This window comes from Epargyreus clarus, unplaced genomic scaffold (genome assembly GCF_041222505.1).
Source record: "Epargyreus clarus isolate Ecla_fem2 unplaced genomic scaffold, WU_Ecla_fem_2.2 ptg000011l, whole genome shotgun sequence".
NCBI lineage: Eukaryota > Metazoa > Arthropoda > Insecta > Lepidoptera > Hesperiidae > Epargyreus > Epargyreus clarus.
In genome coordinates this window covers 7,591,457-7,614,812 of record NW_027332219.1, presented here as the reverse complement: position 1 = coordinate 7,614,812, position 23,356 = coordinate 7,591,457, and the positions used below count along the sequence as shown (strand labels likewise).

The 23,356-nt window shown below is 36.4% G+C and overlaps 2 protein-coding genes across 2 annotated transcripts in view; one reads left to right on the top strand and one right to left on the bottom strand.

Moving 5' to 3' along the window:
- Positions 1–6,882, bottom strand: part of ena (ENAH actin regulator enabled) — a 92,553-nt gene extending 85,671 nt beyond the window's left edge. Inside the window, exon 1 of the mRNA XM_073077909.1 lies at positions 6,342–6,882. Coding sequence (XP_072934010.1) covers positions 6,342–6,346 — 5 coding nt within the window. The 5' untranslated portion in view covers positions 6,347–6,882. The remainder of the gene's footprint in view (positions 1–6,341) is intronic.
- Positions 6,883–7,209: 327 nt separating this feature from the next.
- On the top strand, positions 7,210–22,821 carry Tbce (Tubulin-binding cofactor E). Its single transcript, XM_073077910.1, has 7 exons — positions 7,210–7,663; positions 9,904–10,010; positions 17,039–17,218; positions 18,070–18,481; positions 19,806–19,937; positions 21,066–21,222; positions 21,866–22,821. Exons 1-7 carry the CDS (start codon positions 7,316–7,318, stop codon positions 22,180–22,182), a joined length of 1,653 nt encoding a protein of 550 aa, XP_072934011.1. The 5' UTR covers positions 7,210–7,315; the 3' UTR covers positions 22,183–22,821.
- Positions 22,822–23,356: the final 535 nt, after the last annotated feature.

Genomic DNA, 23,356 nt, shown 5'->3' with positions numbered 1-23,356 from the left:
TACTTCATTATTAAAAGTTATAACGATTTATTTCTGTTACTTAAAAGTTAAAATACAAATTATAATGAGATATAATTTTCTCTCTTACATGTATAGCACAGGTAGAGGTAGTATCATAAATATACTATTATTCAAAGTAGATCACTCCCAAAACCCATCTCGAAAAGGCAAACTAGATATCGGACACATAAATTAATTGACAAAGCGAAGCGACTAACAAAAAATCTATACCAGAAATCGTATCAGAGAAGCAATCGTTAGATAATCGAATTTTAAATTACAATCCGAACGCCGAAATTAGTTTTTTCTGCAATAAAAAATGTTAATTGTCAAAGCGAGGAATATAAGGCATATTGAAGAATAAACATCAGTGTTACTGTCCCACTGCTGGGCACAGATCTCCTCTCGAAAGAGGGGTTTCCTGGTACCGCACAATGGTAGACTTCACACACCCTTGAGATCTTTTTAAAAATAACTCTCAGGCGTGTTGGCTTTCTCATAATAGGCACATAACTTTGATAACAAAGGTACATTCCTCGGATTCGAACCTCCGAACACCAGATTGAGTTGTTTATCACTATCACTCCTAACAATTAATACCTGATCACATTTTGAATCTCACAGGAAAAAAAGTTCAAACATGTCGTTAAACGCTATGTAAAAAAGCGTACTATAAACTAAGTGATTATTTGACTGACAAAACGGTGTGGTCTGAAGTAGTTCCAGCTTCACATGTACCATTAGGTTAAGTTTAACATTGTAAAAAACATTTTTTTTTTAAATATGTGTTATGGAGTTTCTTTCGCCGCTTCTTCTTCATAACGAAACACCTTGTGAAATGGTGGTAGTTGTATTGACGTTCAAAAAGTGCTCTGTAAAGAACCTATTTTGAATTTAAAAAAATATATATATTAATTTTTTTGCTGTCATATATAGTGGACCTCACATTGAACACCATCTTATTTGAACTTAATAACTCTTATATGCGACAACGAGAACTTACTAACAAGTCATCTTCAATTTCGTCTGCTCTTAAACAAAAAAATACAAATTTTAAAAAGGAGTAAAATTCTAAATTATTTGGCCCCTAACTTCGACTAACCCCTTTAAGAGATTGGAGGTCGAAAAAGTGACGTCATGAGGATGCGGGCCCTTCAGATAAGTGTTTGATACCGGCGTTAGAACGGAAGCTAATACTATTGCAACATCGCACGATATAAGTGATACGACACGAACGTTTTAATGCGAATCATATTATGTTTCATGGTTTATCTTTATTCCGTCTTTACACAAGGGACCCATGCCAAGGGGCCCCGAAAAGCCAATATTTTCGCTTATACTTAGAATTACGATCAACGTTTTTAAACTGAAATGTTGATCATTCAGGGTATTCAGGGGTTCGGTTTTCATTTTTCTTACACAATTTCTCTGTCTTCCCCAGGATGACCCACTTCTTGTGTACCCAGGGGCATCGGGATTTCTTAAAACGGGCCTAGCTTTATCCGTTTGTGCATTTGCATTTAAACATTCTGCTACATAAATCTTTTATAAGTTGGATGTTTTAATTTAAAGACAATAATAATTGTTTATTAGACGTATTGTTTAAAGGACGTTTAGATCATTGGTCGTTTTGCTAAATAGGTGAAAGGCAGAATTACTTTAGAGATAAAAATTAAAATAACCGACAGACTCAAAACTCGACTTATTTCTAGTTGTTTTCAACCATCATTATCTTCAATTTACCAACTTTTGAATTTATTTCGGTATAAAGAAGCATAAGCCCATGTTTAAACATGAATGAAACAGCCTTGAACAACCAGTTATAGGATTGACAGGTTTTGTGAGAACCAAATGTCTTTGGGCACAAAAACTAAATATCATAGGATTGACGACCTTCTACAGAACTTGTCATACCAATAACTTAAAAGTATTTAACGAAATTGGCCAAGTGCGAATCGAACTCGAACACACAGGGTTCTGTACCACTAAATTTCATTTGTTTTTAATTTTAGTATTTTTTAAGACAAAAGTAAATTGGTATTATTGGTAAATTTTGAACTGACTACCTATAACGGTTTGATACAATTAAATGACTGAATTGTAGATTAATTAGATTTTAATGGATTACTTTTAAATTTACACATTTACTTTACAATGTTCCGCAGAGTAGAGAGAACAATAGACAGGTGTCACAGATAATGAAAAAGACATTAGATGGAAGGCACGAAATTTAAATTGTACAGATAATATATTTTACTTTAACCTTGAACCGTTTAATAGATATAGCGTAAAGGGCGCGAATTGTTGTTTTGTATATGGCAACCCGCATTTAATTTCAAGATTTTTTATATTTTTAGTATTTGTTGTTACAGCAGCCACCATTATATTTGCTCTGTTAAAATTTCAAGTGTCTACCTATTACGGTTCACGAGATAGAACATCGTAACAGACAGACAGACCGAGGGACAGAGGAGGCATAGTAATAAGCTTCCATTTTTACCCTTTGGGTACAGAACCCCAAAATGGAATAACTGACTCTGACAGCCCTGTCACAGATGGACCGGCAGAGACAATGAAGCCGTAGTATAGTTCGCGTCAGGCTGCTAGTCCGCTCTGAATATAGAAATGAGTCGCGTCGCAACAGCAAATTGTAGATATCAGCGGGACGAAGACAGTGCGGGACCACCCGGCACCCGTACGCTGCCCGCTCTCGCTCGTGGGATCATAACTGCGTTAGTGTGTCCTTACTGTTACTGCGGAATATATGCTTGTAGTTGTGTTCGACCTCATTGGCTCTCTGATTACACCTGCGCGCAACAGCTTTAGAGCGGACTAACAGTTTGGCGCGGACTAAAACGGGGTTCTTTGGGTATGGAACCCTAAAATGGAATAACTGACTCCGATAGCCAACAAAAACAGTACAGTTAACTGTCTGCAATGCACTATTTGTTGAAGAATGAAGGCTGCTTTTTATAAATAGGACAAAAGTAACATAAAAGTATTCAGTCTGCATTATAATCGTATTAAATGGTCATTGCTACCTATGGACCTATAACCATATACATTTTCTATAATAATTAACCAGACAAGTTGAGAAAAAAAAAATCCAAGAGTTATTTCTAATTAGTAATAAGATGTTTCGAAATATACATCAATCCAACAACATCATCATCAATCCATTACTGACCCACTAATGGGCACGAGTCTCCTCTTAGAATGAGAAGTATTAGGCGATAGTCCACCGCTCTGGCCAAGTACATATTGGTAGACTTCACATACTTTTGAATATTTTTTTTAATTTCTCAGGTAAGGAGGTTCCGTCATGATGTTCTCCTTCACCAATGCCAAATACAATACAAATATGTGCACTATATAGATGCACTACTTCTAAGGAACTAAACAATCTTTGTTACTTAAAATATATGTAAAGAAAAAGTTTATTTTAATTTATTCTATAAATAAAAATTTCAATGAAATATGTTAAATGTCATTTCTCTATTTATAGGTTTGTTTATTTATTTATTCATTTATATCATTTTAGTTTTATTATTGTACATAGAACATAGTTAACAGAATAAATTCTCTTATTTACAGAACAACAACATTCGTTTTTTTTGCACAAGAAAGATCACTATTATATATATATAATTATAATTTCAGTGGTGGTAAAAGTAAAACCCTTTGTGGTACCACTTTGTCGGCACTAACCCTATACCTATTCCAGCCTTATAACAGCAGTGTTAAGCGCTACTATCGTTTAAAAAGTGCTCTGTAAAGAACCTATTTTGAATTTTAAAAAAATTGATTTGATTTGATATATCTACATCTATGATATATAAAAACATTCCTATCCATAAAAACCTACCCTTTAATATGTCAACATGAACACAACAATACAATTTCAATGTTACGACAATATAGGTTAATTGTGTTTGCAGCTCTAATTAATTAGAATGACTGATGAGAAACTACTAATTGCATTATTTCATGGAAACGTTATTTGTAAATTTACTTTGAAATACCAAATTCATGACATACATATTTGATTCATAATATAATTTTGGTGACTATTCCTGTTTTGATGTGTTTTTGTTTTGTGTCAAGTGTGATTTACGCTTATAATTTCCACGAGCTTTTGCCCGCGTCTTCGCTCGCATTACGAAGTAATATTTTCATCCCCTATTTTATCCCCTTGGGGGTAGAATTGATCAAAATCCTTTCTTAGCGGATGCCTTCATCGTAACATCTACCTGCATGCCAAATTTCAGCCCGATCCGTCCAGTGGTTTGGGCTGTGCGTTGATAGAGTTATATATAATTTCCATTTGTGGTAAAACTGTTTTTCTGTTCAAATTTCGTTTACATAATGTGAAATTCCTATTATAATAAATACTTTGAATATGAATAATATGCATTATGATTATTAAAATTTTCCTCCTATTGTGATTGCATATTTTTTATAATAATGGTATTTTGATTTATATTTTTATAATGGTTTATGATTCATTTATTATGAAACATTATAGAGCATTTTTATGAATGTAAATGGACAATGGCCAAAAAGTTCAATATCTTTTTTCCGGAATGTGGAGGGTAATGTTTATTGAGCCTATCATAGATTAGTAAAGATTACTCACTCCTAACAAGAAAATGTACCCAGTTTTGAGAATTGAAATAGTTGCGTAAAAAAGTTTTGCCACGTCTCTGTGCTAAAATGTCCCTAAAATATTTGAAATAATTATTTATTTACTATGTAAGTTACGCAGTGTTAGTTGTTTATTCGTAAATTTTCTCTAAAAATGTTTTTATTTTCCAAGAATTCAAAAAAAGAACTTACTAATAAGCCGTTTGTGGCTTCATTTAATTTCAAGGCGGCAAAATATCTTTACTAATCTATGGAGCCTATGTATGTATGTCTCATTCTTTGGCACACCCCACAGCCTAAAACACTCTATGAATATTGTCCTATGATATATTGTTAGATTTTTCTAAATTGTGGAAGTAAAGGGGATATCATTTAAAGCAGTTGGGATTTTGGTTTTCTAACACTTTCTCTAGTTAAAAAAGTGTTTATTTAAATTCACTATGTACCTATTTATGTTTCGGGATTTAGTATGTTAAATTTGAACTACTTAACATGCAATTAAGTTGATATTTTCTATACATTATTTAATACAAGATTTTTTTGTTTCAAAATTTGATGAGCTATTTATGTTATTAAAATAATTCCACAAAATTTAAATTACTATTATGGTTTTTCAACTACTCAGCGAACATTCATAATAAATAAATTTATGTATTCAATTGCATTTTACATGCAATTAAATTTATATTGCTTATCAAGTTGGACAAATTTATATCAATATAGTACCTATTGTATCTATCTGCACTTATAATACTATTAATAGTAAATATGTTTTATCATTGTATACAAATATACAAGTTCATAGTGCAAGTTGTTAACAAGTATATTTTATGATAAGGGCATTAACTATTACATATTTAATTAATGTAGAACTTTAATGGATAAGAACAAGATAATTATAGCTCATAAAAAAATACTCTGCTCCATATCATATACGAAAATACAGGTGCATGCACTTCACTTTATCAAGAAATTAATCATGGATCATGGAAAAGATAAGTTATCTGTAGTGATTCATGATAATAACAAAGAAATTACTGGCATAACTTGATAATAGTGAAGTACGTTCTTATTAAAAATGAAGTGTTCCTTATTTGAATTCGAAGGGGCGCGATATTAGTCACTTGCAGCAAATTTATTAGTAACTCATGAAGGGGTCTGCCTCTGCCGTGCCGTCACCCCAATTCGTAGAAAAATTACGCATCCCCATGTTAATCTAAATGTGTGCTAATAAATTACGTTTTGGAGCCAATTTAGACTCAAGGTCGGTCGCAAACAGCTTATTCGAGAGCTTACAATGGGGCAAGATTATATACCCCACGAAACCAACGTGTGGGGTCCCAACAATAATGCGTGGAGAAAATCAATACCATACGCAAACAGAACTCTGTCTCCGCTGTCTCGGCTAGACGAAGATCTATCACGCGTGTTTACGTGAACTTTTTATGCAATGTCATTCATAAAACACAGTAATTACGTTCGTAATCAACAAATCGATCGGCCGTGACGACGTCGGCCCATACTGTTTACGTTTATAAGTCGGTCAAAACCCCGCGCTGTGAAACAAAACACAACCACGGGATACAGTAAATATTCCCCGTTTAAATATAGAACAACGCGTGCAACCGATAGAACGTTATTTATTTGTTTTGCTTACGAAAGCTCCGCAGTTTGATGAACCCTGATATTGTACGTACCTCATTTTGATGATCGTATCCTTTGTCGCAATCAATCCTTATGCACTATTGCACACCACGCAACAATTGTTCACTTATAAACTGCATATTTTCACAGACACATTTGAACATTTCTTTATCGACTAGCGTACACGTCTGGCACATTTGGGGTAGCCATTTTTGTCAAAAAGCACTTTTGGTTTTTCGTTCCGATTCTCTCCCCTATTTCGGAAAGCACAGAGCGAGAGGACGCTAGCACCGCAACGAGACGAGTGAATTAAAAAAAATATCACTGAACCGGCAGTCACTGTCCCCGGAGTAGTTAACACGAAAAATATATGTCTATGAACGCAGCTTTAGTTCAAATATAATACGATAAAACGCGTTTTAGAACGGAGACGAACTACAATTTCACATAACACCAAACAGCCGTATGCCATTCAGATTATATCCGGAAATATAAATTAACATTTTCGTCCTTATTTAGGCACCACCATACTTGGCCGTATAATACTGTGCAGTGTGCTTTGCCCATCAACGACGACGACGATCAAGTCGACCAATCCGGTTCGGGACGTCACTGTCGTTCTTTCAAATTCATACTTGTTACGCCATCTATTATGTTCGTTTTGTACTAGAATTTACTAGATAATGACTCATTGAAGAATCTCATACCATTTATTTTAAAATCTGGCAACTCTTCTTATCGTAATACAAGTGGTAATTTATTATAGTTGTTATGATTGACTAGGTATAAAGTGAAAAAAGAGTAAAAATATCTCAATTACCAATTTAGAATGAAGTAATCGATAGGATACAGATATAAAGAGAGAATAATCATGAATATTAATCAGTTAAATATGGCAATCATGAAATAAAAATGGTCAATTCCAATCCAGGCCGTCACCGTCAGTTTGACAGACGTGGGCATTCCGAATAGAAATCAGTCTGTTTTTCTTTTGATAAACAGTTCCTTTTTCGAAAACACAAAAATAATGGTGGGCGCAATGCCTGTTAATTTGATACCGAAATTTTGTAACGGTGCCATGGACAGCCACAACGGTGTCGAAGATGGGGAGATCCAAGTGTTTGTTGGTAGTCGAATAAAATGCAATGACGATTTCGGTACAGTGAAGTACATCGGGGAAGTTCAGGGATACAAAGGTGTTTGGTACGGAGTGGAATGGGACAACGCTGAGCGCGGGAAACATGATGGCTGTGTGGACGACGTGCAATATTTTAAAACGACAAAACCTGCCGCGGGGTCGTTTATTCGACCAAATAAAATAGCCCCTATGAGGACGTGCGCTGACGCGATTCAGAAGTATTACGGTGATAGAGAGGTATTTTTTTCATTGTATTCATAATATAAATAAAATACCATTCCAAACATAAATAACAATATGGTGATAAGTGCAGATTACCTATTACTGACCTCTTTGTCTTGTTATTACAAACATAATCTTTAGCATAGACCTTAGCTCTTCACTGAAGGTTCATAATGGTATTTATTTATTAAAATCACCATCGATTATTACATTTACATGCGCCACCATAACTTAAGAACTAGGAATACAGTTAACAATAAATGCATAATCACTTATAGGTGAGTATCAAAGACTCCTTGTAAGCATACAAACAAAAAGTAAAACATATATAAATAAATGTAAAGTGTATATTTATATTATAAAATATTGGGGCAGCAAACAAGCTTGCAGTCCACCTGATGGTAATTGATAGTTATATGGAACCAATTTCAAATAACAGAATTGTATGAACATCTGCCACACCTATTTATAGCATAAAGCAGTTCATGTGCTTGACAAAAGGGTGTGAATGACGACTGACTTAGTGACTGACGGTGTGTGAGGCAACCATTTTACTCCTTAGGAATGGTTTCACCTATTTCTGTTTGATAACAGCATTGTTATTAGGCAGTAAAAGTTGCTGTGTTCTGGTTTGAAGGCTGTGGTAAAAGTGTCATATCTTTCTGAGGAATTTCAACTTAGTCCTCAGGGGTGCATCTGTGGCCAACCTCAGATAGGAATCTAATCTTGTCTGGGGTTGATTACAGATGTCCATGGGCATCAGTAGTTGGTTACCATTAGGTGGACTGCATGGTCGTCAATTACTTCTTTATTATAAAAAAGTTTGTTATGGATGTTTATAATCAACAGTAACTACTTATCATCAGATGGATTGCATACTCAAACTTGCACTACAATTTTTTAGATCAATGTAGATATAACATACATATAAGACAGTTACTGTAAACATTGCTTACACATAGAAGGCTATGACTCACACACCCACGGCTAATATAACTTGAGTAAGCAGACCTTCACCTTTAGATTTGTTGAAAACTTGAACACTTTGGATTAAATTAAGTCAGAGGTCATTCTGGTGTTACGTAAGGACCATAGGGTGGAGGGAGTTGTTGATTGACTTATTTTTGACATGATATAGGGAAGGTCTGGATGGTGGTTTTGTAATCAATATTTATTTATGAATTTCGATTTCTTTTTCAAAATTTGATCGGTCCTAATTCCATTTTATAAAGCAGTGATAGCCTAGCGGTTAAGGAACTTGTCCGAGGTTCAAATCCCAGACACACACCTCAGATTTTTCAAAATTAGGTGTGTATTAGAAATTAATTATCACTTGCTTAAATGTTGAAGGAAAACATTGTGAGGAAACCTGCATAGGTATGCACCTGAGAGATTTATAAAAAGAAATATCTCAAAACTATGTGATGTCTACAAATACACACTTGGCCAGCGCGGTGGACTATGGCCTAACCCTTCTCATTCTGAGAGGAGACCGGTGCCCAGCAGTGGGCCAATAATTGGTTTATGATGAATTCCATTGTATATGCTAGCATGTAGGAGGTTACAAGGGCGGTTAAAATTTCTAAAGGTGTAGGTTTAATACTTGTTATGTTTTATTTTCTAGAGGTCTAGATTATTCTTCACCACATAAACGCTAAAATGTAGATTAGTGGCGATTCAGGTTTTATTTTTTTAATTAACACTTCTCATGAGTTGGTATGCAGTGATGTTAGTGGTTAAGAAACTCGGCCTCTTGATCGAGGGGTCTGAGGTTCAAATCCCAGACTCTGATTTTTCAAAGTTATGCTTAATTAATTATTATTCGCTTAAACGGTGAATGAAAACATCATGAGGAAAACCTGTATACCTGAGAAATCTTAAAATGATGATGATGATCATGATAAGGCTTCTTTTGTGGAGCTCCAGATTATACTTTATCACATCGCTAAAATAAAGATTTGGGGATTTTATTATTTATTTACATCTTTTGTAATGAGATACTGTACTAATAAAATAATAATAATAAACGTTTTTTGCCATAATAATACAGGTTACACACAAAAAATAAATGTACATTTTACAATATTATTAACACGGCAAAAGGAATTCGACTCAGCCTTGCTGCCTCAGAATCAGAGATTCGAGTAGCGCTGTTTTTCAGCCGCTCCTATAATCCCTGTGGTGTTAGTTGGGATAAGAGTATTGCCAGCCGCCGATGCATCTCCTGGGTTTTTAAAATACATTGCATTTTTTAGGATGAGACAGTTGCGGCGCATCGCAGGACAGTTATCAACGAGTGGAAGCGAGAGATGGGAGCACCTTTCATTGAAATGGTTGGCTTTGAGAAAATACATCAGAAACAGTGAGTAAATAATAATTGAAGGATTTATAGCAATATTTTGTATCTAGTTAGAACAATATCTTCTTACAATGTCATAAAATTTTAGTATCAAACTTGTAAATGCCTCCTTAATCAATAATGATGAAATGATGATATCGTCATCATTTTTTATTTTATAATCATGATATCATCATTACTTCATTGGGCTTTTAGGAAGATAAATATTTAAGGAATAATTCATTTTACTGGCCAAATGTGGATTGCTAGACTACACACACTTTTAACATCATTATATTAGATTTAGATAGCGAATGAGCTTGCAATCCACCTGAAAGTAACTCTTGCTAATCAACATTAGTGACAATCTCCTTAGAGATGTGGTTTCATTCTTGAGGCCGAAAATGAGTTCCTTCCTGTGGTCCTGTGTTCCTCCACAACAGCTGCTTCACGCTAGAAATAGATGTAGCGGTGGTACTTCCCTTATCAAACCAGACAGTTCTACCTGTGAAGCATACATCCGGCACGATGGCCAAAAATGTGGTGAATTCGTCTCGAAGACCAAAAATGTTATGCATTCGGCTCCGAGACCGAAAATATTAAGATTTCCGCGGCCGTTAGAACAAATAAGGAACCGAATGTTCCTCTCTTCGATGGACAGGATGACCGTGTCCCGAAGAAGGTTAAGTGGACTGTATATACGAAAATTAAGATGCAAAGTGCTATAGGGTCACGCACTCACCTGCTGCTGATGGGCGCAGCCTCTTGTACTAGGTATAAGGCACCTTCAACTCACCCTAAGCTCGAGCTAGCTAGTCTTACCTCGGAATGGTCTACCGGTTACCTCTACCTTCTTCCTCTTCTCACGTGGCGTCGATCTTACAGCACGTTGCACCGCGAACAATGAAGTTAACGCGAATTTAAAGGAAACGCTACGAATACGAATAGTGGCTTCTACTTCGGAGTATAACTAAAACGACAAACATGCGCGAGCGCGACCGACGACTCCGAAGCTTCTCGAACAAACAAATCCCGGTGGCGGCATACACCACCGCGAACGACACGACGACAACGACACTACAACGAACTATTTCAAACTATAAATCTCTATGCTTTTAATCCTACAGATTAAAATTAATACCAACGACAGATAATTAATACGTAGAACCATAGACAAAACTGAACATACCGCCCACCTAAATACTACGTATTTACGAAAACAACAAACATAAAACACAAATTACTTAACCTACGACAAGAAAGAGTTAAGTTAAAACGTAACTATTTCGAAAACGACACAGATTATGAACTACGACACGAAAGATTTACGTGAAAATGTAACTAACTTAAGAAAACGACACAAATTAATAACCTACGACAAGAAAGAGTTACGTTGAAACGTAACTAGTATACGAAAATGACAAAAAAAAAACTTCTAGATTCTCTTACCACGCTCACGAAAGCGAGCAACAGCTACGGAACAAATAGCTCGTTTAGGCAAGAGAATCCAAAAAATTTTGCGAGAAAAAGTTTTGTAGAGTTGGAGCACCAGGATGCATGAATTTCTTATGGTACTCATCGATAATAAGAAATGTTAATCTATGATTACGAGGTAAAAGAATAGGATGTCTAACGGTAAACTCTACATTAGCGTTAGCTAACCGACCGCCCACCCTCAAAATACCCGCGTCATCAACGAAAGAAGACAATTTACGCAAGGCTTTGGGTAGCGAATTAGGCGAACCTTTACTTAGACAAACCAATTCAAACGAAAACGACTCTACTTGTGCTTGCTTTATGAGCAACTCAAAAGCTTGACGTAGCTCACAAGGCTGTAATGCACCGACAAATTTATTTTTATAATTTCTCAAATTATGAGCGAAACGAAAACAAAATAACAAAACACGCTTTACTTTCGAGAGCGACGAAAAACGATTTAACAAATCGCTAACGAGATTCACCTTTTCCGGTGACAGAAGGCTAAGAATCCTTTGTTCTTCTGCGATAGAGTCTGTGTCTTGTTCTACCGATAATGAAGAAGGCCAATCATTCTCTGGCTCTACAAGCCATGAAGGGCCCTTCCACCACATGGAATAGTCAACGACGTCAGCTGGAAGCGTACCACGAGAACCAATATCAGCAGCATTCGAACTAGAGCTCACGTGACGCCAATGGTCAGGAGCTACTCTACTCTGAATGTGGCTGACTCTATTCGCCACAAACGTTTTCCACTTGGATGGACAAGATTTAATCCAAGCCAAAGTGACAGTAGAGTCAGACCATGCGTAAAGTTCTTGAACTGCATGAAATGGTTTTAAAGCCTCTACCACTGATTCCATTAAAGTAGATAACAAGACAGCAGCTAAAAGTTCCAATCTTGGAATCGACAATTTTCGCAAAGGCGCGACTTTCGACTTTGCGCAACAAAAATGAACGGATGTAGAGCCATCCGCCTCAACGACACGAAAGAATGTGACAGCACAATAGCCACGTTCTGAAGCGTCACAGAAGCCATGCAACTGTAACGACACGAAAGAATTTACCATACGCCGAGGAATGGTAATCGAAACTAACGACGACAATTGAGACTTAAATCGCAACCACTCGTGTGCAATGTGAGGTGGCACATTATCGTCCCATGAAACTCCCGAAGTCCAAAGAAGTTGCATAAGATATTTAGCATAAAACGTAATCGGCGCTAGAAATCCCAAAGGGTCATAAATCCGCGCAATATGGGAGAGTATGGTACGTTTGGTGCACCTAGAGTCATCGGGGTTGACGACACGAAATCTAAAATCATCCGATTGCGGATGCCATAAAAGTCCCAAAATTTTTAAGGAGAGGTCTGACATCTCTTCGAAATGTTTAAATTCTTCTGAGTATAAGTCAGAAGATGGAAGATCAACGAAAAACTCACTACAATTAGATGTCCACTTTCTTAAATGGAAACCACCAGACGACAAAATTTTGGTAAGTTCCGAGCGCAATTGTAGAGCTTGCTCTACCGAGTCAGCGCCCGACACGATATCATCGACATAAATGTCTCTACTAAGAACTGTAGAGGCAGCCGGAAGTTCTTGGGTAGAGTCTTCTGCTAGTTGAGCGATCGCACGAAGAGCCTGAAACGGTGCAGATGATACGCCATAAGTGACCGTGCGAAGCCTATAGTCACGTATAGGACCGTCAGCAGATGGGCGCCACAGAATGCGTAGGTACTCGGTGTCATCTGTACAAACCAAGATTTGTCTATACATCTGTTTGACGTCACCAGTAAAAACGACAGCATGCCAACGGAACCGAATAAGTAAATCGAAAATATTAGTTTGCAGTTTAGGCCCAGCAAGTAGCGTATCATTCAAAGACAATCCATTAGCATCTCTACAACTTGCATCGAACACAGTACGAAGTGGGGTGCTAACAGAATCTGGTCGCAATACTCCGTGATGAGGGATATAATAAAACTTCCCAACGCTTGAAGTCGGGGGATCCACTTGCTCCATATGACCGGCAACCTCATACTCATTCATGAACCGAACGTAGGCATTTCTAAATTCAACATTTATATTAAGTCTTCGCTCGAGAGAGAGAAATCTTTTTAAAGCAATTTCACGGGAATGTGAGAACGATGGCTTTACTGCAGGATTCATGAATGGAAGAGGCACCACAAATCTACCATCATCGTTACGACTATAATTATTAGTGAAATAATTTTCACAGGCTTGATCCTCCTTCGAAAGGATTTTACAGACAGGAGTGCGAACCTCTTCTGTTTCCCAGAATCTTTTTAAAGTGTTATCTAATTTTATATTTGATAAATAAGAGTTATCGACGAAAAAACAATCACTCTGTTTACTATTACGACAGTTGTGTGTGTGATCTCCCTCACACTCACCCATTAGAATCCAACCAAATATAGTATTTAGAGCCTTTGGTTGTCCCGGCCTCCCTCGTCTCAGACCAGGTATGAGAGATGAAGCAAATATATCCGCATTCAATAGCATGTCAATAGCCCCTGGACGAGCGAAGTCTGGATCAGCCAAAGGTAAATTCCTAATATGTGACCAACCACAAAAATCAACAAAATGTGCAGGTTGGTCACTACATATCGACGACAAAACAAAAGCTTCAAACTTAAAATCGATTTTATTTGAGTTATAGGATTTTATTTCACAACATAGTGAACCACGAGACTCAGCAACAGAAGATCCGATTCCATTTATTGATTGTTTAGTGTTTTTAATACATAACCCGAGGCGCTTTGCACATGGTACCGAAATAAAGTTGCAAGCGCTTGCACAATCCAACAACACCCTTACAGGTTGAAAGTTTCCCCAACTATCTTTTATAAGAACCTTAGCTGTAGAAAACAAGATTGTACTTTTACCACCGACAGAAGTTAAAACAATATTACTCAGTTGTGCATTATTATTAATGGAACTAACAACTTCAGTATCAGGTTGGGAATTGCTATCAGCGGACGGTGTAACCGATTTTTTAAAATGTAACAATGTGTTATGTGAACACCCACATACACCACAACTTATAGGGACTCGACAAGTTTTTACCCTATGAGTTTTCGAAAAGCAACGGATACAAAGATTTTTATTTTTAATGAATTTAAATCGAGAATCTATATCTAAATTTAGAAAATTCTTACATGATGAAAGACTATGTTGGCCAGTACAAAAGTCACAAGTCACTCCCGACACGACAAATGAGGATTTGGACTTTTTAAAGTTACTTGGTTTCGGTTCTTTTGATATTCCTACATTACTTAATATTGGGTTCGGAGTTACCTCACTTAATGCCCTAACTTGTTTCTCAACAAAATCCTGAACTTGAGTGAACTCTGGTATCTCATCTGAATTAAATTCTAATTGAAATGATTCTTTTGTGGCCCGATCTAATTTTGACCAAAATAAATGGAACAACATGAAGTTCTTATCTGGTAATCCAAACTTTTCCAAAACACTTAAATTCTCCACAAAAGTTCTATGAACACGCTCAAGTTCTACAGCTGATTTTGTTTTCACTGGCTCACATGACAACAACTTTTGATAATAGGAGGCCGTTATATAGCGCTTCTTATTATAATATTTATTAAGTGTATCATACGCGTCTATATAATTTTCATCCGTGAGTGGAAAGTTCCTGATTAAATCATACGCTTTATTTTCGACACAAGTTAACAAGTAATGTAACTTTTCCACATTAGGAATATTTCTATTATGGATCAACGACTCAAATAATTGTTTAAAAGATAACCAATTTTCTAGCTTACCATCGAATGGCTTAATGTTAATTTTAGGCAGCTTAGCAAAACCCGAAACTACTTCTTGTTTTATCTGACGGTCACTATTTAAATGCCGCAGACGGGCCAAAACACTTCTAAATTTTGTATCAAATGATGCAGTTACACCAATTTCAGACTGGCGTTGGGCAGCACTTAATGAACGCAATAAATTTATTTGCGCTTTATGGAATTCATTTGAAAGTTCCCTAAGGTCCTCCTCAACGCAGCCTGTCATATCCGATCCCGCTATATACTCCAATCGCATCATACTGTAATCCCGGGCAATCCTATTAACGTCCCCATCACTTGCGCCACTTTCGTTGCTCCCAGTAGACATTGTCATTAATTGATAAGTTTATAAACTTAACGAAATCGACAACAATAGCAAATAATTGCAATGTCACTGACAGCTGACTTCGACACAATAATACGTCAAAGTCTAATACAATTTGACAGTATTGACAATATGACGACAAATAAATATGGCGCAATGCAATACTGACAACCAACGACTATTAATAAAAATAGCGCAAAGATGGCGGGACCTAAGTACAACTAACAAAGTGATGAGTTGTAAAGAATCACACCCACCCTCAACATAAAATGTTAATCGACAAAACGAAAATTACGAAATTTTATAGAAATGCAATACAAAATAGCAAATCTAATACGAAATACGACACGAAACGACAAATATAGAAGCCACTTTACGTAAATGTTCGTTCCTTTAGCGAAATACGACACGATAAAATTAATTTCAATGTTCGTTATGTTCGGTCGACGGAAAATAGCAAAAATGGTGTTTAGGACGATGGAACAATTAAGATCCGCCGAAGTGACCAAAAATGTGGTGACTCCGGCTCGGAGAACCAAAAATGTGGTGAATTCGTCTCGAAGACCAAAAATGTTATGCATTCGGCTCCGAGACCGAAAATATTAAGATTTCCGCGGCCGTTAGAACAAATAAGGAACCGAATGTTCCTCTCTTCGATGGACAGGATGACCGTGTCCCGAAGAAGGTTAAGTGGACTGTATATACGAAAATTAAGATGCAAAGTGCTATAGGGTCACGCACTCACCTGCTGCTGATGGGCGCAGCCTCTTGTACTAGGTATAAGGCACCTTCAACTCACCCTAAGCTCGAGCTAGCTAGTCTTACCTCGGAATGGTCTACCGGTTACCTCTACCTTCTTCCTCTTCTCACGTGGCGTCGATCTTACAGCACGTTGCACCGCGAACAATGAAGTTAACGCGAATTTAAAGGAAACGCTACGAATACGAATAGTGGCTTCTACTTCGGAGTATAACTAAAACGACAAACATGCGCGAGCGCGACCGACGACTCCGAAGCTTCTCGAACAAACAAATCCCGGTGGCGGCATACACCACCGCGAACGACACGACGACAACGACACTACAACGAACTATTTCAAACTATAAATCTCTATGCTTTTAATCCTACAGATTAAAATTAATACCAACGACAGATAATTAATACGTAGAACCATAGACAAAACTGAACACTACCATTTATAGTCTTACGAGCTTTTGCCCGCGGCTTCGCTCGCGTTACGAAGTAATATTTTCATCCCCTCTTTTATCCCCTTGGTGGTAGAATTGAACAAAATCCTTTCTGAGCGGATGCCTACGTCATAACATCTACCTGCATGCTAAATTTCAGCCCGATCCGTCCAGTGGTTATACCTTTGAGTTATATATATTTAGATATTTGTTAACAATTTTATATTGTTTTTTCCAGGAAATTCGACCGTCTTCTAGAAGTGTGCGTTCACGACCAGAACGTGAGTAAGGCTGGTGATGTGGCCGCACTATGTCCTCACGTGCGAAGTCTGGACGTGTCGCGCAACTTGTTCGCCAACTGGCGCGAGATTGTGCAACTGTCTGCTCAGTTGCCCGATTTGACCGAATTGGATGTCAGGTATGTGGTTTCATAAAATCAAACTAGGTGAAGGTGGTAGAACCCTTTGTGGTTCAACTCCAGCGGCGTTCCACCCACACCTATATCTGCCCAATAACAGCAGTGTTAAGAGCTACTGTGTTCTGATTTGAAGGGTGTGGTAAGGGAGACATACTTTTCCGAGGCGTTCCAGCTTAGACCTCAGGGGTAGCGGCGCACCCGTAGTCGTCTCCGGTAGGAATATCTAATCTTATCTGGGGTTGATTACAGGTATCCATGGGCGGCAGTAGCCTCTTACCATCAGGGGGACTGCATGCTCATCTGCTACTCAAATATTATATATAACAAAAAAGGTGCACTACATGCTCCTTAGCAACTCTTATTAAAAAAAAAATCTAATTTTTTATAGTCTCAAGTGAGCATACAGTAATGCCATGTATATGTGTCTCTCTCTTACCACACTCTTCAAACTAGTACATAGTAGCACTTAACAGTACTATTATACTATAAGGTAGAAATAGCTATGGCTCTAGAGTCGAACCACACCTTCAAAATTAATAAAAAAAACTTAATACACGACTCATGAGAAAAAAGCTTACCGCACATTTCTGCAAATGATCTACAGAACAATATCTCACTTTATTGATACTTTAGATTAGTTATTTGGTCTATATACTTTAATGTTATGCTTTATATATAGGTCTATATTTAAGATTAGCAAAGATGTACGCACCTGTAACTGGCATGCATACCAGTCAACGTGTATAAGAATAAGTCTGTATAATATATTTTGTATGTAATGCACATTTATAAGACACACCAACAGGTGTGTCTTATAAATAAATAAATAAATAAACCTTTATTTGTTACAGCAAAAACCGCATGGCAATCGATATGCCCGAAGAGACCCTGGCCCAGCTGTCAATCAACTTTGCTAACCTGGAGAAACTGAACATATCAGTCTGCGACTACGAATGGCAGGACCTCATAGCCCTCTCCCACCTCTGGCCAAATGTAAACGAGATCATCGCAGCGTACAACAGAATCAAGAAAATAACACCACCGGACACTCTAAGAACTTTAACAGTATTACGACTTGATGGGAACCCAATCAACTCGTGGTACGAAGTGATGAAGCTTGGTAGATTGAAGAATCTGAAGGTGTTAAGTTTGAATGATTGCTATATCGAAGAGATCAGGTTTAATGATGACCCCGGTAACGCTAAAGTGGATCTGTTTGAGAAATTGGAGGTGCTGTTTTTGAACAGGAATAGGATTATGGATGTGAGTAACTGCTTTTTTGCTTTAAAAAATAAAATAAAATAAACGCTTTCTACACTCACAGCCCCACACTAGGATTCCCTGTGCCGTAGGTGCCATGGACACACACATAGACAAATACACAAACACCCAGACCCAGAAACAGAAAGCTAAACTCATCATTTAGATATCTGTCTGGCCGGGGATCGAACCCGGGACCCTTTGCGCGTCAGACCGGTTTGTTTGTGTTTTTTTTTTATAATGTTGAAGTAGAAAATGGGCATGCAGTCTGATGGCTACTGATAAGTGGCTACTGCCGCCCATGGCTATCTGTCATCAACCTCAGATAGAACTAGATTTGAAATTGATTTAGAAATTGATCACACATGTGTTACTAGCCCTGAGGATGGAGTTGGAATGCCATGGATAAGTATGTCCTTACCACACCCTTCAAACCAGAACACAGCAGCGCTTAACACTGCTGTTTTAGGCAGATATAGCTGTGGCGGTGGTGCCGCCGGAAACGAACACGGTTTCTACCACTTTCGCGAATCTGTGTCAAAGGACCAATGCCCATGAAAGTATGGACCGCCGTCCAGAGTTGCATCAAATTGAAACTTGTTGTGGACGATGTATAATTAATTTATTACTACCACCAATCATTATTTTTTAGATCAGCACCCGGGTTCTAAAGTTATTTACCGAAATGTTACATAACCTCACAATCGAAAATATCCGACGATAGATTGATGGTCGGTTTTAACTGATAGTAGGTACCTATAATGTAGTTCGATTAACATATTCCATTTACTTTTAAAGGTAGTAGGTAAAAAAATCTAACATAATCCTAAAATACTCCTAAAAACCTAAAATAAAAATTCCGAGTATAAAATACCGCCATTTTAATTTTTAAGAACAACAATTAACATTTCGTCTTATTTTATCTTAAATGGAATCCCCTGTTCAAAGAAACTATTCTGATCGACAAACTATGTAAAAAAATCAAAAAAAAATTGTTTAATATTACTTTCGTTTTGACGCATGAGAAAAATCAGTACCAAGAATGGGCATTTTCCTTTCGTAAATTATTTTATACCATTTAAGTCCAATGGACTGAGCTGAAATTTTGCATACGCGTTCGGTTTCTATTAGAATGTAAGATTAATGTAGTGACGTTCTAAATCCAATATGGCGGACGCCGCTTTATGGCGGACCAAACATTTTTTCGTTACCAATATGATATCGGTATCAAATGGCTTTCTTAGATGAATTTGAAGAATAAATTGACATACAAAAGTATTTTTTTAAACTGTTTTTAATATAAATAATAAATTTATTTATTTTCCAGTGGCGTTCTGTGAGCGAATTGGATAAGCTGAAAAATCTGAAGAAGCTGTATTTCTTGAAGAACCCAGTACAAAAGAACGAAGACTATGACACCGGATCACAGCTTATTATCGCAAAAATTGGCACTCTATTGGTAATTGAGTTTTTATTTTGTTTTTAACACGCTTTTATTAGCTTGGGTTGTATGTATGTATGTACGTAACAGTAACGGAATCTTTGAACCCGATTTCAATCCACTTTGAACGTTCAGTTTAATTCAAAATTTTGTAGAATTATCACAAACCGATGACAATACACGATTTTAATAATTTTGTACCATTGTCCTTATCAACATCCTCAGGGTTAACGATTTTCGAGGCGAGATTGTTCGAGCGCCTTAGAGAAAGTTCATCGCAAAGTTACTAGATTGCAACAATTATTGTTTTTAAGTTTCAATAACTGTTATAGCGTGATTTTTAGTTTTAAAAATAATAATGTTATTTTGACACTCATAACAGAGATAATTTCCATGACACTACCCAAATAGACTCTTTTAATAATTCTTCACTTGATGGAATTCTAATTAAAAAATAATTGTTTATGATAACTATGCAGTTCTGATTGACTTATGGTCGATTGTAGTCGTTTGGATTTAACTAAATGTATTTTGTTAATATAATGGGCATGATGACAGTATTAAAAAATCGAAGAATAAATGATTTTTTAAAAAACAATATCTTGAAAGCATTATCAAAAATAGCCCAGTTTTAATAAAAACTTTAAGATTCATTATATTTTCAATAAAATAAAAGTATAAAATAATGCAGTCGATCTTCTTGTCTAAAACGCTAATCGGGGCGAAATGACGTCATTTTTTTAGCCTGTCATCGTATTGCTTGCACTTTTCTATGGGACATTAAAGCGTGACGTCACTCGCGGACGCCATGACACCCGTGAGCGTTGCGCTTAATTCAATATTTGTTCTAAATATGCTAATATTTCCGTTAATACTGAATTTATTGCCGAAACAATACGATTGTTGGAATCAGTAGATATGTACCTACAGGGGAGTTCAAAATTTGTCATTATGCCCATTGTGCCAAGACAAGGAGTCTGTTTTTGTACTTAGTATGGCAAGTACACGTTTAAATTACGGTTAAGACATTTATTTTCGCAAAAAAGTCGCTTACATAGATTACTAATTCAACTGAATAAAAACCCAAATTTGACTACAAAATTAGCACTACATTGACACTCTATTTTTACTTATTCTATGTCCCAGGAACTAAACGGATCTATAATTACACGGGAATTGCGGCGTGGAGCAGAATACGACTATTTGAAACGTTACGGAGCGGAGTGGAAGCAAGCCCAGTACGATCCCATACGCAAGGCCGCTTTCGACCTGGAGCACTGTCGGTTTCAGGAGCTCGTTGATAGTGAGTAGACACACACAAATTACTACAATAACACAGGAAATTACAACATTACTAGAGAACATGATACTATGAAAGTTATATTAGGAAATCCGAAAAGTAATCAAAATTTTGTTTGACCAGCGAAAACAGTTATTTACTAAAGAAATCATAAATACTCATCAACACAATTATTTCTATTTCTATTTTTAACAAAAAGTGGTAAAAAGTAAAAATAGGATTTTTCGAAAGTAGTAATTTCCTTGTAACTTACGTGTGATGCTATTTCGTGGCGAGCTATATTATGCCGTTTTTAATATGTCAATATCTGTAAATAAACAGGGCCTTGTCAAGTGAAAGTTACAAGAATAATATACAGGGTGGTACTGTACAGTACCGTACAGGTGGTATCCGATAGTGCAATAATATAGGATGCTTTTTTTCCAAAATGAACTCGTTCGATTCCTAGCTGGGGAAAAAGATATTTTAAAAAACGAATGATACAGTTTTAGTTTTTATCAAAATCGGCCTGGTAACCTTTCGGCATTTTTCGCTAATTCTAATAGTTTCACATTTGGCCCTGAAGGCCTATTTGAAAAATTCACCTGTATATCAATTTAAAATCAGCAGAATTAAAATATTAAAATTGAATGATTTTCTTTTTCAGAATACGGCATCCCAGATGACAGCTTACTAGTGAAACAACCGAAAACAACGACACTTACATCTCAACTTTTAGAAATAATTCTACGCGACGAAAACGGAAAAGTACTCAAAAAGAAATTCCCCTCGACAATGGCGGTACAGAAACTGTTAACACTGGCGCAAAGACTGTTCTCTAAAGCTGGCAACACTGGCACACCGACGCTCCACTTGTTAGATGAACAAATGAAGGGCGCGGAAATAACTTTGGATAATGCGATGAAAGATCTTGCTTACTTCTCTATTAAAAATGGCGACACTATTCTTGTGAGATTTAGATAAATGCAATTTTACGGGGTTTCGTGTCTGTGTATGCGGTCGTGGGTAAATTGATGTGTTAGAATGTGTGCGTTAGTGACGTCACACTAAGGATGATGATTCTTTTTTTGAAATCGATTCGAATCTGAGTCCGAACAATTAATCCACAAAAATTATCGAGTACTTGTGTATCGATTAAAATTGATCTTTGAAAATTTTTTGTGCTTGTGATCGCATTCCGTGACGCATAGAAGTTTGATCAATGAAAAATCAAGATAAAAACACGAAAAAAGTGATGTGTTTTTATATAATTAGCACGGAAAAAATGGAATGTAGATTTTTGCTTGTGCGACTCATAGCTTGATATCGATTAAAATTATCGATTATTTAGTCTTAAAAATAGATTCCTCGATTTATCGAGATCGTTAATATGACAGATATTGTTCAAAATTAAATCTCACATCTCCGCACGCACAGATAAATGATACCTTTATATGGCAACACTAATAAAGATGGCCGTTATATTAATTGGCGTGTTATTCTAATTTTATATTCTATGTATAATTTAACAAACTAGCTTTGTAAATAATTATTCACGAATTGATTCAACTTGTATTTATTGCGGATTTTATTTTGAAAATAAATGTCCAGTATGTATTTTTATTCTGTTGTTTTATTTTTATATTGTTCTATGTTGGTTAAGTACGAAATAGCTATATATATGTTACCTACTATACTCTTTGCGAAATAGAGTGATATTATGGATAATACTTTTTTTAAAATGGCAACACCTCTGTCGTTAGTGTTCACCTGGAATAGAACCCGAAACCGTAGATACAAAAAATAAAATTGCACCAGTGCCACATACTTCTGTTATTAGTCTATTCAAATTTTACTTTGTATCAAGAAATTGTTAAATGTCGATCTTTGGTAGACAAAAAATCGACAGTAGCTTATTAATTACGGGCTTTAGTTGTTTATTTCTTCTACTTAAAGTACTTGTATTGAACGTAACAGATTATCATATGAATGGTGATAGCAAGTTTAATAACAATGTAAAAACAAATGAAATATGACGTATATTTTCAAGAACCATTCATAGAGCCATATGTGACCTTTATTTATTCTCTTTTACTTAACGTCGATACACTTGTAGCCTTGGCTTCAATCTTTGCTGAGCTAATAATCTTTATTCATG

Coding starts and splice junctions, on each gene's coding strand:
- Tbce (XM_073077910.1), top strand. CDS start 7,316: ATGGTGGGCGCAATGCCTGTTAATTTGATACCGAAATTTTGTAACGGT. Junction 7,664..9,903: donor AGTATTACGGTGATAGAGAG/GTATTTTTTTCA, acceptor TGCATTTTTTAG/GATGAGACAGTTGCGGCGCA. Junction 21,223..21,865: donor GTTTCAGGAGCTCGTTGATA/GTGAGTAGACAC, acceptor TTTCTTTTTCAG/AATACGGCATCCCAGATGAC.